This window comes from Mixophyes fleayi, chromosome 6 (assembly GCF_038048845.1).
Source record: "Mixophyes fleayi isolate aMixFle1 chromosome 6, aMixFle1.hap1, whole genome shotgun sequence".
NCBI lineage: Eukaryota > Metazoa > Chordata > Amphibia > Anura > Limnodynastidae > Mixophyes > Mixophyes fleayi.
The window spans coordinates 157842200-157859345 of record NC_134407.1 but is presented as its reverse complement, the minus strand read 5'-3'; the positions used below and the strand labels follow the sequence as shown (position 1 = coordinate 157859345).

Sequence of the window (17146 nt, the reverse complement as noted above, 5' to 3'; positions counted from 1 at the left end):
AAATTTAATTGAAACAAAAACAAATAATGAAGAAAGAATATCTATACTCACAGCATGTTCTTTCATTAGGAAACATTGTTTCTTGAAGTAAGGCTCCCTTCAGGGTTTCAGTGCCTAATAGCTGTGTGATTGCTACTCAGCAGTTCACAGATTGTTTGCCTGATAGTTACTGAAATCCTATAGCTTTTGAAGTCTTGTCATACAAACACAGCAAACAGTTCCGAACTTTCAAATTAATAATTTATTAGAATTTGTGAAATGTACAAGAATAGTATATATGCTTTAATTGCAGCCATTTATGTTTCCAGCACTAAACAGGAATATGTACAGGCAATTGATGTAAAATTAAACAGCTTTCAGTACTGGAATTCTCTTTACATAAATTATAATGTAAACATACGGTCAGTAAATAGCTATAGGCATCACAAATCGCGTGGCTCAAAGACAGAATAAAACAAAAAAAACATTTCAACCTAAACTGTGCAATTAAACACCTTCCATTATCTGCGGGGTCAAGACAAAATGGCTGCAATAATTTCTCCAGCTTTAACCGAAACACAGAAAACATTTATCCTTTGACAGAATTATCATTAAATAGACAATATTTATGGTTAAATATTAAAAGTTCTTTATGGTAAAGCTTAAAATAGGCCTTAAAGCTAGTTTGAGTGACAACATTGTAAGAACTATTGAACAGAAACTGAATTTATTGAACCAAAGACATATCTTGACACAACAATTAAATGGTGGTGTTACATATAGTAGTATTAATTTAATTTAAATAATTTGAATACTTCACAGCATCAACAACCATATGTACTATGGACATTTCATTGTAAAATTACTAGACTTATTATTTACTGATATACACAGAAAAAGAATAGCTGATTAATCCTTCAAATATTATATATTTGTAGTGAGGTCTGTGTAAACATCCTCAAATTACACAGAGATTTCAAACAAATGGTTTGAAAAATATTATATTTAAAAAGTCTCAGAATTTTTTGAAAAAACAGACAGGTGTAAAGTACCTATTCAGTACTTCTGATACTAATTTTGCATTTAGATGTGCTAGATATCAGTAAGTTTTTTATGTGTTTAGTAGTGATGACTGAATATTGGCTGCAAAGGGAAAGAGGTTCTTTGTACAGTCTGAAGAAAATAAGTCTTTCTGATGCTTGAAGTGGTAGCTAAAGTTCAGCAAACAGTGCCGAGGGTAAGACTTAATGTGTTGTACGCTATATCTTCATCACTCGAGATATGAATCCAAAAACGTACAGGAAACAGTCCTTCAGTGCTCTGACACCTTCTCCTTCATGAAACATGAGCTACTGCTGTGACCACACCTTGATGCCATAGAAGAGGCAGGTTTCTGCAGGGAACTGTGCCAAAGATGGAACAATCAGTCCTTTTCAGTTGTCAAATTCTGTATTACGAGATGGAATACCAAATGTGAGCCAACAGGAAACATGCACAGTACTGTGGCATTGGTCAATGATTCCTGCAAGCACTAACCAAGCTGGCACACCCACATCCAGAAGCTTTGGCATGACATGCCAGCTGCAAGTAAACACACCACAACACACAAAGCAGTTAACAGATGTCTGATTTTAGCTACCAAAGATCAGCTGCTTTTATAATAACTATTGTTATGCAATTATTTTGTTTTGTTTTATTGCCTTCATTATCAGCAATTCTCTATAACAATGCCAAAAGTATTAAGTTTATAGCATGTACTTTTAACATTATTTTCCATTTTTGCAGTGCCTTAGAGGTCACAGTCAAATATTTTATTAGATTTGATTCAATCATTATTGGGCAATATTTATTTTTATATATATATATATATATATATATATATATATATATATATATATTATAGATATACATATATATCTATAATATAAATGTCTAGTGGCGTGTGTTAGTCTGTCTGTGTGTGTGTGTGTGTGGAAAAAATAAAACCAAGCTGCAGCGCCACCTGCTGGGCGGAGTTATACACTGACCTACTAAATTCTTAGTGTGTGTGGAAAAAAAAGTTCAGAAAGGACTGAAATTTGGTATACTAAGATGTTTTTAATTTGTTAATTTAATTTGTTAATTGTTAAAAGTGTTTATAAAGATTTAAAAAATATATATATATATTTCTTGAAGGAGAAGTGACAGTTGGGAGTGGTTGGTGGTTGCCGTGGGTGACAGTGGGGAGTGGTTGGTGGTTGCCGGGGGTGACAAAGTGAGAGGAGTGTGATACTCAGGACCGCTGAGAGAGATCCCTGTGTCTGGATAGACATCTGGATAGATGTGGCGATGAAAATGAAGGATGAGGTGATGGAGAAGAATGATGAGGTGGTGACATGTGGACAAAACCACGTTAAAAAAGGGCGCTTACGTCGGGAAGTAACGCTCTTCCCCTGAGGAGGCCTGGGCTATGGCCCAAATGCATGACAAGAACCTTTTTAACAACTTAAGTAGCTTGATTTGACTAGAATGCATGAGTATCATGCACGGGTTAACTCGTGTGTGTGTGTGTATATATATATATATATATATATATATATATATATATATATATATATAAATACATGCACATCTATACACTTGCAATAGATTATAACAAAAAACTGCACCAATGATTGCTTTGGTCTAGATTTATCAAGAGATGGACGATTAATATATGAACAGTCACAAAATACTTCATTTGAATTAGTGCATAATATTCTATTTGTTTTAGTGCATTTTTAATCTAGAATAAGAAAAACAACACTTGATAAATCTATGATTAGCCTGAAGTGCACCAGTCAGCAAACACAATTTATAGAGTGCAATTGGTTTGAGAGATTTTCTGCCTCTGTTAAATGTCTCCCATTTGCGGCCAGGAGTTACAGCCATGCAGGCGGAACCCGCGCTAGAGGCTAGAACCCTCTGGGCAGCAGCACATCATCTGTTTGTGTTATTGGAACAGTCTATATGATGCACAACACCATACTGCTTACAGAAACCAGAAAGAGAAGAGCTTCACGTCAACTCAAGGCCACTGCAAAAAACAAACAAGTCAGAATACAAAGTCATGCTCTGAGTACTCACATTATTTCCATAGTATAATCAAACTTGGGGGCTAATTACTGTATGAATGGGAAAAAGAAGATAGTCTCAGTGGTGTTGGGAAGTATAAAATCATTATTTTTCTACTGTTTTAAACACTAATAATCAGGAAATATTGAGTGGAAAACTACACCTTTGGGCTCAAATATAAAATGTGAATTGTCTGACGTAAAATTACTGATTATACTTAAGTCTTAAAAGTTATTGCTTGTTAAAGCCAAGGAATGTTTCTGCCATTTCCGTTTTAGTCACTATGTGTAGTGTTCTACTGGATTCTATATGGTATAACTATATGGCTATCAGAAATATTAATACATGCAAGCAATAGATGTATTTATAATAAGATAATATTTCATGTGCAGAAAACTTAATTTATGTGTCATACGTATTGGCATGTTATGTATTTTATGTTACCATGCCATGATTTTCCTATTGTTACCACTTGCATTGTCACATTCTTTTCCAATAAAATTAACTCAAAAACATCCAGTGCTTAATCACAATAAAAAACACATAGCGATTTCAAAAAGAATGTCCCTGATCAAATACATTTTGCATTTATATTGAAAAAAAACACATTCATATTTTATTGCTGCTTAGTCCTTTCCACCTGCAGCACCACTAATATTTTGCTATTAGTAGGAGGGCCTTGTTACACTGAGATTTTAACTATAACCCAGTAACTTTGTTCATGTCCCCAGAATCCGTATACTGAGATATCAATTTTAGTTCTGTAAATATAAAATTCATCTTAACTATCTGGCCAATATACAGTGTAAACTATATCTACACAAATCTCTCCCTTACATCATCTCCACTGCTTCGAGAATATCTGTTTGTAGATCTTGATCTCTGAGCTCCATTGGTTCCTCCTTCATACTGGCCATATGCCGAGTTTATTCTCTCCGCTACCAAACCTTCTTTCTCTGGAGGGTCCTCAACTGCCGAGTCTAAATCCTGGCTGTGGCGGTAGACGTAGGAAGCATGTTTTACAGAGCGTTTGAGGAGATGCCTCCGGAATGCCCTCTGAATTTTGATGACACAGACTTCTTCCTGTTTTCTTTTCATAGTGGTGGTAATTGGCTCATGCGACACTTTGGAAGGGTTAGCCGCCATAAACTTTTCTTCCATTGTGGTTTTAAGAGCATCCATTTCCCCTGAGTCTCCCAACACTTCTTTAGTCAGTGCAAATAAAATGTCCAAGCAGTGTATCTTATCTCCAGTTACCATGGGGAGGTCCATGGTAATTAGTTTAATTTTGTTGGGTTTTTGAATTCGCAAAGGATCTTGCAGGGTATCTACAAAGTCTGACATCCGACTGTATTCAACAAACTGCGTGGCATCAGGATCAAACTTTTCCCAAGTTTCATAAAACATCTCAAAATCGTCCTCACATAGAGGTTCACTGCTTTCTTCTGTAGCCACGTTGAAGTTCTCTAGGATAATGGCAATGTACATATTGACAACAATCAAAAAAGAAACAATTATGTAGCTGCAAAAGAACATAATGCCCATGGATGGATTCCCGCAGTTCCCATGCACCGCAGTTCCAGGGTTCTCTAAATGAGGGTCACAGTCTGGAGGTCCACTGTTTAGAATTGGATTCAAAAGCCCATCCCATCCAGCTGAGGTGGTAATTTGGAACAAACAAATCATGCTATTTCCAAATGTCTCAAAGTTAAATATATCATCAACTCCGGATTCCTTCTTCACATAAGCAAAATTGGACATCCCAAATATTGAGTATATAAACATGACTAAGAACAGGAGCAGCCCAATATTGAACAGGGCTGGGAGAGACATCATTAGGGCGAATAGCAGTGTCCGAATTCCTTTAGCACCTTTAATGAGTCGAAGAACCCTCCCGATTCTTGCAAGTCTGATCACTCTGAAAAGTGTGGGGGAGACAAAGTACTCCGCTATGAGGTCTGAGAGGACAATTCCTGGAAAAGCAAAAAATGCCACTCATTAATTTTATATTACATTCTTTTCACCCTTAAACCATGTAAATGTAGCTGTGTGTCTTGTGATAGAATACATGCTGGTCACTGATAAAAACATATTGTTTAAATAGTTTAATGCCTTTTGCTGGGTACAGGAGAGGGATCGGAGCTTCTGTTCCATAAGCCATGGCTGAGCATGTTTATATCACTTGGATTTATGGAACCTCATGAACAAAACTAAACATGTTTTGTACCAAATATTATTTGTTGTTATGCAGCAAGCCTGGGGGACCCACCACTCATGTTAAAGTGTAAAGGTGTGCGGTTTTCACCATTGGGCAATATTCAATTATCTAGTTATGCCTGTTGCGTGAGTTTAATAATATACAGTGAATTATTATGATACATCAGGGTATGGAATAATTTTTTAAGATTATTAGATGTAATGCAGTAAATATAGCCAAATCAGTGCTTGAAATAAAGGTTTACTGCATGTATTGGAAAACCAGCACACTAAATTCACTAAGGTCATATACTGTGATGAGGATATTCCATTTTATGAGACATTGGCCTGTTCCAGAATGAGCCATTTCAGATTTCTCTCAAAACACATGGTGAAATTGTCCATTTTGCCTTTGTTCATAGGCAGATAAGAAACTGGTTTGTTAATGCACATACCTTGCATTCACGTATCAATATCCTACACAGAGCTGTACACATTCAAATAATAAATTGCTGCCCACTTTCAGCTCTGGGATCTGATTTGAAAAAGCAAAACACATTCACCTGAGACATTTTCAGTCTGTCTCTTACCCGAATGAATCTCTGAAAAACACACCATCTTCCTCTCTCCCCATCCTCCCACCTTCTTTATGGCTCCTGGGCCTTCTTTACAAAATGGCTCCCTGTCCAAGGAATGGCTAAGTACACTGATTATAATGTTAGGACTGTGTGACTGTTGTTATTAATACTGCGAGCAGTGAGCTCTGTGCTTATGTGAGACTACAGGGTTACACGTGACTATAATGAGAGACTATATTATGATGGAGTTGTACCAGGATTAAAGAGGGTGGTAGATAAGTGCCCCTGTCCCCCTCTGTCGAGGAGCTACCCCGACCAGAAATGCCAGCCGAGGGACAGTTTGTTAGTTGGTTGCTGGCCTCTCCTCCAGGACCAGCCACCTTCCTTCATTTGGCCACAGATCTTATGATCTGTCCCTCCCCCTAAGTATGGCCTCCTTCTATCCCTGTAAGAGGCAGATGTCACATGGAATACGCACCATATGACAGGTGCCGACCAATGTGTGCAGTGCTGCAAGAGAGGCAGACAGAAGAGTCTGCCACTCCAACAGCGTGAATGGAACAAGTCAAGTGTGAAGGAAGAGAAGTATACAACATATAATCTAAACAAAATTGTGAACAGAAATGGCGCTATTGGTAAACAATCCAGATACTGTTATAAATGGAATTAAATGTCCATATATTTTCAGTTTTTGGTAAATTTCATATCCTTGGTGTATCCGCTCCTCTTTATTCAGTGTGCTTCTCTGTATTCACTCATCAAATGGATATGTAAAACAAACATAGTGCAACCTGTTTTTGCCATGTAATTTTTAAAGGAATAGCACTATCCTTTTAAGCCCATGTGTAGATATAATAATAAAAACACCTCGTGAAAAAGAAGTATTCCTAAAACCCCTTAAGGGTATGCACTTACTAGAACAAATGATTTTTACAGCAGAAAAAAAGCACAACAGACATCGTTTTTCCTTATATGCCCTTGTGATCAGACAATATAATGCAAACACCTCGTGTGGAGAACTAAAACAACTCTTTCTTTACCCCTTAAGGGTGTACACTCACTAGAGCCAAATAATAATCAGGCGTGTCACGAAGTATCTAGATCTTCCTTTATAATCCTGATACGAACCATCAGATTCCACTTGTCCGTTTATAAAAATAAGAAGAAAGAACAATGCTCCATAGTATAAAATCCTCAGACAATTTATTATAAACACATAAAAACGAGGCCGTCATAAACAAACAACTCCTCACATATAATCTTCATTAAAACAAGCTCCTACAGCGAGGATGGGTGGCCTCTTACCCCTTTCCGGAAATCAGTGAGCGTGATGTTATATCACTCAGCATGGAGTGTCCCGGGCAAAACCCCTGCGATAGCTGACTCCCAAGGAGCAGAGTCTTCACACCATACAGATCCCCGTTGGAGCGTCTGACGTCACTCACTGCCGACGCGTTTCGATTCATAAATCTTTATCCTGGATAAAGATTTCTGAATCGAAACGCGTCGGCAGTGAGTGACGTCAGACGCTCCAACGGGATCTGTATGGTGTGAAGTCTCTGATCCTTTGGAAGTCAGCTATCGCAGGGGTTTTGCCCGGGACACTCCATGCTGAGTGATATAACATCACGCTCACTGATTTCCGGAAAGGGGTAAGAGGCCACCCATCCTCGCTGTAGGAGCTTGTTTTAATGAAGATTATATGTGAGGAGTTGTTTGTTTATGACGGCCTTGTTTTTATGTGTTTATAATAAATTGTCTGAGGATTTTATACTATGGAGCATTGTTCTTTCTTCTTATTTTTATAAACGGACGAGTGGAATCTGATGGTTCATATCAGGATTATAAAGGAAGATCTAGATACTTTGTGACACGCCTGATTATCATTTGGCTCTAGTGAGTGTACACCCTTAAGGGGTAAAGAAAGAGTTGTTTTAGTTCTCCACACGAGGTGTTTGCATTATATTGTCTGATCACAAGGGCATATAAGGAAAAACGATGTCTGTTGTGCTTTTTCTGCTGTAAAAATCATTTGTTCTAGTAAGTGCATACCCTTAAGGGGTTTTAGGAATACTTCTTTTTCACGAGGTGTTTTTATTATTATATCTACACGTGGGCTTAAAATGATAGTGCTATTCCTTTAAAAATTACATGGCAAAAACAGGTTGCACTATGTTTGTTTTACATATCCATTTGATGAGTGAATACAGAGAAGCACACTGAATAAAGAGGAGCGGATACACCAAGGATATGAAATTTACCAAAAACTGAAAATATATGGACATTTAATTCCATTTATAACAGTATCTGGATTGTTTACCAATAGCGCCATTTCTGTTCACAATTTTGTTTAGGTTTTAATATAATGTGGGTGTGAGGTAGGCTATCAATTTAATGGTGAAGTGTAGGTAGTGATTTATTTAATGGGTGCTATTTTATTTGTGGAGTGATGGTGGGGCAATTAAATGTAATACTGGGGCCTATTAATTTAAGATTCACTGCTAGTGAAGGCAGAGCTGCGTGCTCTTAATGGTAGTGCACACAGTATTGCCTGTGTATTTGTCTAAAATGATAACCATGTTACATCATAGGGGCTCCTCTGTCTTAAGTGCCCTGGGGCCCACTGAACCTTAATCCAGCTCCAAGTTGTACTGTGCATATGATGGAGTTATGTGATGTATATACAGGAGCATATGGAGGTTTGTGTGGTAGAGAACTATAAAGAGTGAATTAGGGGAGTGATATTGGAGTAAATGGTTTCATTTGTAGTTATAATTGTGGTAGGGCTTAACGAAGCTACATCTTGCATGCAGTCTTTCTTGATAGTAAGCATAAGTTTAAGATATAAGTATCATCATTTGTGCGAATTGTATACCATGGGTTAAATTAGAGTCTACCCTTGCAAGTGGTTTATTAATGATAGCTACTTAGTTATAAATAGTTATTAAATGTTCATTAGCATATTTGCAATCCTATTAGACCCTAAGTGCCATCAGAGAAGAAATAGCACGCACACACTGCCTATTAGTACTCTCATTGTATGCTACAGTCAGGGTCACAGCTACCACTAAAGCAAACCAAGGCAAGCACCAAAGTTTAGGGGGGGGGGGGGGCACCTTAAATACTGAATGAGTGATAATGTTATTATAGTTCTTTTCCCTGTGGCACCCCAGCACTAAAGCATCAGCTGCCTGGGGATTTAAATTAAATAATATATGTAGAATGAATGATATTGAAGGGCTAGAGCCTGGGGTCTGTGTGGGCAACTGAGGGGGTCAGCGCCTAGGGTGTACTGGGACCAAGCACTGGCTACAGTAGAATACGTATTTGCATGTTACAAACTTTTATTGAATAGCCAACCAGGGCAAAGCCTTAGTAATGGCAACATCCCTAAGTTTAGCCAATTATTGGTCAGTTCAAGAGAATTCAAAATGGCAGCCCTAAGGCGGAACTGCACCTTTAAACATTGGAAAGGTTATGTTTAACATGGGAGGCAGAGAGGTGCTGTATTATTATTAACATTTATTTATGTAGAGTCAACATATTTTGCATTACAATTGTGTAACTTGTTAATGTATGGGTCAATATATCACTAATACTTACCAACAATAGAAATGATGACCACCACAAAGTCAAAAATATTCCATCCAATGGTAAAGAAGTAATATCTTAGAGCAAACATTTTAAGGACACACTCTGCAGTGAAGATGACGATGAACACAAGATTGACTTTGAAGAGTATATCTATTTTCTCTTGACTTTGGTCATCTGTTTCTATCATCATTGTCACCATATTGAGGCAAATCAAGATCATAATAAAAATGTCAAAGGCTTGTTTTGAGATAAAATCGAAGACGATTCCTTGGACTGCGTTCTGCACCATTTATGTTCAAGGCAGACAGACAACATGGAAGGAAGAGAACGACAGATAAAAAAATAAATCAATTATACTGGTAAAGCAAAGGAATACACCTATAAATGTTGAGTTAACATTATGGAAATGGAGTCTACCGCAGATAAAATGTTAATTTATTATTGTAGTAAAACTGGAAAAACAAAAAAATCTATACGTTCTTGGGCACTCATATATATATATATATATATATATATATATATATATATATACACACACACAGAGAGAGAGAGAGAGAGAGAGAGAAACAAGAAGTCCTCAGGATAGATACTCTTCCAGGTGAAGGATATATTTCCAAACAATCCTTTGCTCGCAGTCGAAATGATTTCTAAAGCAAGAACTCACAAAAACAGAGATTACATATAGTGTAATATGCAAACACTAAAATATCCTCTACCACATTAAGGTCCAGAGAATGAAGATTTTTCTTTATAAAGTATTAGGTGTTCAATTCTTAGCAGTGTAGATGTTATTCGAAACAAATGAACCATGTGATGGTGGAGGGGGTAGCACCCCTTATGTATTGTGTTTACTTAATTATATCTTGTATTATAGCGTTGAAATCATGTCAAATGTCACCACCAAATCCTTCTTTCAGTCTATCTCTCCCAATATAGAAATGTGACGGAAAGATAAAAGATATCTAGTGCGTGTCACGAACACGCTCCCAGCTTCTGTGACTTGGGGTGTTTACTGTATGATGTTAAACACGATACCAGCATTCAGTCTCTCTTTACCTATCACACAGGTTATATACCTGCTGAATCGCCCCCACAGCGCTCTCACACCCCCACACACCTCAGGTTTGCCACCACCTATTGAATATGGGCAACAGGACCCCGATATACTGTCCCACACTGGCTACCCACAGGTTAGCAAAGCACACACCAGCAAGCAAAGGGTTAACTCATCACACCTCCAGACTGTTGCACAAATGTAAATGCAAGCACACACTAAGCTTGTCAGGCAAATGTATTAACAAATCACAAATTGGCATTCAAAGGGTTAACTTGGTCGAGCTATATTCTTCTTAACAGGCTAATGGATTCATTAATGTATTAAATTTATAGATTTAATATACAAAAGGTACAGGGCATTCAGATATAAAAAAAAACAATTAATAAACAATTAACATAACATACACAAGCAAAACAGTTTAAAATAAAAGGGATTAATTTACAGGAGTTGTATAATCTATGCCATAGGAAATTGGCTTGGGAGATGGACAGTTTATCAATGTGGATTGATTTTCCCAAAAGACTGTCAATTTGCCCCTTCCCGACACAGGTTTTTTAAGCAAAATGAAATGGGATGGCCTTCACAGGGGCAATATTAATACTAATAGGGGGGCAGGGATGTCCCCTGGGGATTACTATAGTTTGCTCACAAATATTCCAAAAGTTTTGACCTTTGGTATCTCTCCACAGATATATCCCAGAGACACAACTCCCCCTTCAATAAACCGGTCATGATATCCCACACATTTAAATACCAAACATGATGGAATTATGACAATGTGACAATGTGACATACCTTTCCCAAAGACATGTGATTATAGCTATTCTCTGATACTGGCAGTATCTGTCATTCACAACGCTGGTGTGATTTCTGCCCCTCAGTATGGAGTGGCACTCAGATTTCCCAAAATATGAACTATGAAGACATTTTTCTTTGAAGTTCATATTTCTATATACCTGTATAGGCCTTCGAATGCTGCCTTTGTCTGCAAGAATGTCAAGCTGAGAACGGCCCCACAAAGTCTATTCAGGTGTTCAAAAAACTAATTTGTGTCAGGATATAGCTCACTGCAAGGGCCTTTGAAGCTGCTTCAAGTGACACTGCTATCTTCTAACACTGGGATGTGCAGAGTCACCGAATACACACACAATAGACTTTCTGACTTCACATTTTACACTTTAGTAGCTCAATTTATCAATGGATTCATTTGATATACCATATTTACACTGCAGTTATGATTTAGGCCTTATTCCCCACAATTATGTGATGGGTTAACTCTTATAAATAACTGAAAGTTCTCTATGTTCACGACAGTGCATTACCTTTTATTTACACTATTATAAAATACATAGAAACATACTTATATTTCATATACTTAAAATCAGGTATAAATTTAGATCATCTACATCAATTATAGGGTGGAAGCCCCACCCGGTAAAGATGTATGGTTGAGCAGGAAAAAGGTCATGATGGAAAATATTCCCAGGTTTTCTCCTTCTTCAACTGTACACACACACACAATCGTCCAGATGAGTGGTGCCAACTTGTTTCAACTTCTTACTTTACAATATTTATCAAGGCATGGATATCGTCTTCCTAAAAGTTTGTCTTTTTAAAATACGCAGTGGCCAATAATGTCTGCCCGTGAGTACACGCATCCAATGCAGAAGTCTTTACTCTATTCAAATAGAAGCTTGAATGAAACTCAAAACGAGGCTGTATTCTATTCAACTGTGTTGAGAGAGAAGCTTGGCTCAATGGCGAATGGAGCTAATTAGCATAAGTATCCAAACCTCAAATCGAGGCTTGAAATACTGTCATAAATTTGAATAATAATTCCATAAAGAGGCTTGGAATAAATTACATACAAAACTATTCTATTAGATTATAACACACAGTTAAACATTTTAAATAAGCCACAAAATGCAGTTAACAATTAAAAATAAATATGATTCAAAATGCAGTTTGGGCTTATTCATACATTAAATTAAAACTTTAAAGCTTTCCAGAAAAAATAAACATGATTTTTCTCACATGATGAATACAATCTCCACAATCCATATTCATAATTTTTCATGGGTGCTGGAAATGTATCCTATTTGGCTTGATGAGATCCATACCAGGTGTTACAATGATGTAGTTATCATGATGATGGAAACATGTAGTATAAAAATAAAAAATATATAGGTTAAAAAATGAAATAAATTAATCAAAGAAACCATTTTAATGCAAAATCTGCATTGAGGCCGCTTGGTGTAAGGGGTTTAAATTGGTAGATCTAGTGCATTTCAGATTTAGCAAGTCTAATACCATTATCATTATTCCTCCAATGATGTTGGATTCTCTGGATGCCCCAAAAATTATTTTGATTATAGTCAAATTTCGGTTAATTTCCTGGATATTACTGTTTATGTCAAAGATAATATCCATCATGCAAATACATACAAGAAATCTACAGATAAAAATAGTTTTATACAATTTGACAGGAACCACCATCAAAATTGGCTGAACAATATTCCTTTAGGCCAAATGAAGAGAATGAGGAAGAAGTACTGAACATTTAGATAAAAGAGGTTAGATAGAGGTTATAAACAGATACAAATTGATAAGGTGAGGGAAGAACTGCAAAAGTCAGATAGAGGTGCTCTATTAAAGAGAAAACTATATGGTAGATACCAATAAGTGCCAATGGGCATTTATCACGCAATTTAATAAAGACCATAAAAGAATTGAAAATATTTTCCCGAAACATTGGAAGATTTTGAAAAAGGATGTAGTACTTGGAAGTATCTTACCTTATAAACCTAAGTTCATATATAAAAAAGTTCAAAATCTGAGAGACAAATTAGTCAAAAGCACTTTACCAGAGTCCTAAGAATATAAGGACTATTGGGTTTCATTGCAGTGAAATGTGCGTTGCATATAGAACGTATAGTTCAAGCAAGAGCAAATTTACTAAATTTATGGTGAATAACCAGTGTTATAATATAGAACAATTTATAACTTGCCAGCAATGTTGTCTACTTGATGGAATGTAGTTTCAATATGTTTTATGTAGGATCTACACCACAGTCCCCTGAAAACATGTACTAGGGAACATATGTGCAACATTAAAAAAAGTCTGGAAACCCATTCAGTATCTCTGCATTTTAAAAATAAACATGATTGTGGGGCTGGACATATAAAGAATTTTTGGTGCATTCAGATAATTGAACATCATTGGAGGAATAATGATATTGGTATTAGACTTGCTAAATCTAAAATGCAAAAATAAGGAAAAACAACCGCACTAGGTATTATATAGGAATATCCCTAAATTAGTCCATAATTATGGAGACTTTCAGGATATAACTAAGATTATGATACTCCTGAAGGATGTACCCAAATACTGACATATATTTTAGAAAAAGCAGAAAGGGCACTCCGGAATAATTGCTCATTAAAAGAACTGTTAAAACAAATTATTTTATGAGGCATACATTAAAAACAAAAAATGGTACTAAACCTCAGAAAGCAGCGAAATATTGTGAAAAGCAAGATGTGAAATAGGGATATAAAGTGCTAATAGTGAATAAAATTGCAGAGAACCTACAAAGGTCTTTGCTACCTTCGTAATTATAACTTCTTTCTAACTAATCCCCATTTGAGGCATACATAGACAGAAATTACCCTAATCGGATCTACCTAAAATGTAATACTAGCAAGATAATTAATGTAATGATCTGGTGGTTGAAGTTTGACAGCCTACATTAAGTGAGATCATTGATAATTATGTGTTCATAGGCAGTGAATTGATAATCACCAATATGAATATATATATGGCTATATCACTTAACTTATTGTATACATTTTTTTAAATTAATAGCACAGGGCCACAATTTATGTAATTGCAAATGTACTGATTTTCTTTAGATTGTGTTGTATTTTGGTATAGGAAATGTATTTATTTCTGAAACAGTGCCAGGGGAGTAAACGTCTGAGCAATGTGATTTAGGATATCACAGATTTGTGTAAATTTTATTAAGTATAAATTACATTTAAAATCCAAGTTTAAAGAACATCTCACATCCTAATGTTAATCTTTGAATGAAACATTTCAGACTCTTTGATGCCTGGTCAGAAAAGGGGGCTGCATTTACCCCCTGCCAGGCTGTGTCCAAAACTGTATAAAAACAAGCACTGTTTGACCATATATTATCATACCATTTGTAACTTCTGGAAAGATCACTAGTACCACAAACTGGCATGTGTAACTGTCCTTATTAAGACTTGAGCTAATACATCACTGCTTCAAGACCCTGCTTCGACGACTACTTATCTGTTGTAATTCCTGTGACCAACAGATTAGACTAATCTAATCCGTTATCCAGTTGTTCTGAGTTTGGGACCCAGTATTCCAGTACCAATGCTCTGACCACTACCTTGCAGCTCTGGTCAATGTGATAGGCCATGGGGAACCATCCACAGCAACCCTGATCTAAATGAAAAGGACATGAGTACCAGCCCAGGTGCCCAGTGAGTGACCAGCAGCGAAAGTTACCCAGAAGGATGTGGTTATAGGCGCTGGTGTAGGAGCCTAGTGGAGGCAGCAGGCTCCTCTTACTGTGACAGGTTTTAATGTATACATAATAAACTAATTTGTTTTAACAATTATTCTAATGAGAGATTATCCCAGAATGCTTTAAGTTATACCTCTTTCTACTTTTTCTAAATCTGAAATGCATTTAGACTACCAACTTAAAACCCTGACACCAAAGGGCATTAATGCATATTTTGAATTAAAATGGCTGCTTTGATGAATTTATTTTGTTTTTTAACCTATTGTCATAAGATTGTATTGGGGTTACCGTCTTCTGGGGTAGACGGCTGCACTTCAGACAGATCAGCCAAGGATATCACACCAGTCAGTTGTTTTGGTTTAACTAGCCGCAGCTAGTTTTATTCACCAGGCATAAAAATAAACCAACAGAAACAAAAGTCCTATCCTGTCCGACTTCTAACTTATACGCAGGAACTTCCTCTCTGAAGTGAGCAACGTAGTGTCCCACACACATACAAAACAATTGAACTTACAGATCACAAAATGCAGCATCTCTGCGGAGCCATCTGACCTCCTCCCCATGTATTGAGAGAGTGAATGAACTGCCTAGCAACTTTTTAACAGCACCTAATCAGGTGCAACTCCTGATTAATAGCAACTTGCTAGCTTGCTGGAAAACCCGAAAAGAGTCCCTTATACTGGCTATTCCTACAGCTGAACAAACTCTTTGGGAAGCTTTTTCCCACACACAGACAATCTCCCAGGAGTTTTTAAAACACAAATAACAGAAATTCAGGACTTACATACCTGCCATTTACTACTTTCTTATATATTTATTTATATTTATATTACATGGTTTCCATCATTATGATGACTACACCATTGTGACACCTAGTATGGATCTCAAACCAAATGGGATACATATTTTTCACCCATGAAAAATAGTGAATATGTATTGTGGATATTGTATTACTCATGGAAGACAAATCAGGTTTATTTTTTCTGGAGAGCTTTAAAGTTTTAATTTAATGTATGAATAAGCCCAAACTGCGTTTTGAACCATATTTATTTTAAATTTTTAACTGTGTGTTATAATCTAATAGAATAGCTTTGTATGTTATTTATTCCAAGCCTCTTTATTGAATTCTATGTATTCATATATATGACATTGTTGTATCTGAATCCAAGCCTCACTTTGAGGTTTGGATGCTTATGTGTATTAGCTCCGTTCTCCATTTAGCCAAGCCTTTCTATCAACACTGCTGAATATATCCAAGCCTCTCTTTGAATAAAGATTAATTGAGTAAAGACTTCCGCATTGGATGCGTGTTCTCACGGGCAGAGATTATTAGTCACTGCGTATTTTAAAAAGACAAACTTTTAGGAAGATCACATCCATGCCTTAATAAAGAGTAAAAAGTAAAGAGTTAAATGCGTTGGAAAGGGTGGTGATTCGCTGCTAATTGGGAAGGTCGTGTGTGTGTGTGTGTAGAGTTGAAGAAGGAGAAAATCCAGGACTATTTTCCATCATCACCATTTTCCTGCTTAAACATACGCTTTTTCCGGGAGCGACATCCACCCTATATTGATAAGGATGATACCAATATATACCTGATTTTAAGTATATGAAATATGAGTGTGTTTCTATGTATTTTATATCAGTGTAAATAAAAGGTAACACACTAGATATCTTTTATGTTTCTATCAAATTTCTATATTGGGATCGATACACTGAAAGGAGGATTTGGTGGCGACATTTGACATGATCTCAATTCTATAATACAAGATATCATTAAGTCAACACAATACATAAGGGGTGCTACCCCCTCCACCATCACGTGGTTCATTTGTTTGGAGTGACATCTACACTACTAAGAATTGAACACCTGATACTTTATAAAGAAAAATCTTCATTCTCTGGACTTTAATGTTTCCCCTTTTGGTGAAGGATATTTTAGTGTTTGCATATTACACTATATCTAATCTCTGGTTTTGTAAGTTCTTGCTTTAGATATCATTCTGATTGCCAGCAAAAGATTGTTTGGAAATATATCTTTCAGCTGGAAGAGTATCTATCAATTGTTTCTCATTGATATATATGTGAGCGCC

General features: G+C 36.4%; 1 protein-coding gene across 4 annotated transcripts in view; it reads right to left on the bottom strand.

The window, feature by feature from the left end:
• Window positions 1-223: 223 nt before the first annotated feature.
• SCN4A (sodium voltage-gated channel alpha subunit 4) overlaps window positions 224-17146 on the bottom strand; it is a 182998-nt gene continuing 166075 nt past the window's right edge. Inside the window, exons 25-28 of one of the 4 annotated variants that reach the window (XM_075176881.1) lie at window positions 9450-9720; window positions 3910-5045; window positions 3085-3122; window positions 224-1426 (exon numbers count right to left, since the gene is read on the bottom strand). In XM_075176881.1, coding sequence (XP_075032982.1) covers window positions 3120-3122; window positions 3910-5045; window positions 9450-9720 — 1410 coding nt within the window. In that variant the 3' untranslated portion in view covers window positions 224-1426; window positions 3085-3119. Of the gene's footprint in view, window positions 1427-2993; window positions 3035-3084; window positions 3123-3909; window positions 5046-9449; window positions 9721-17146 lie in introns of all 4 variants that reach the window. The other 3 variants (XM_075176882.1, XM_075176879.1, XM_075176880.1) reach the window with 3 other exon arrangements.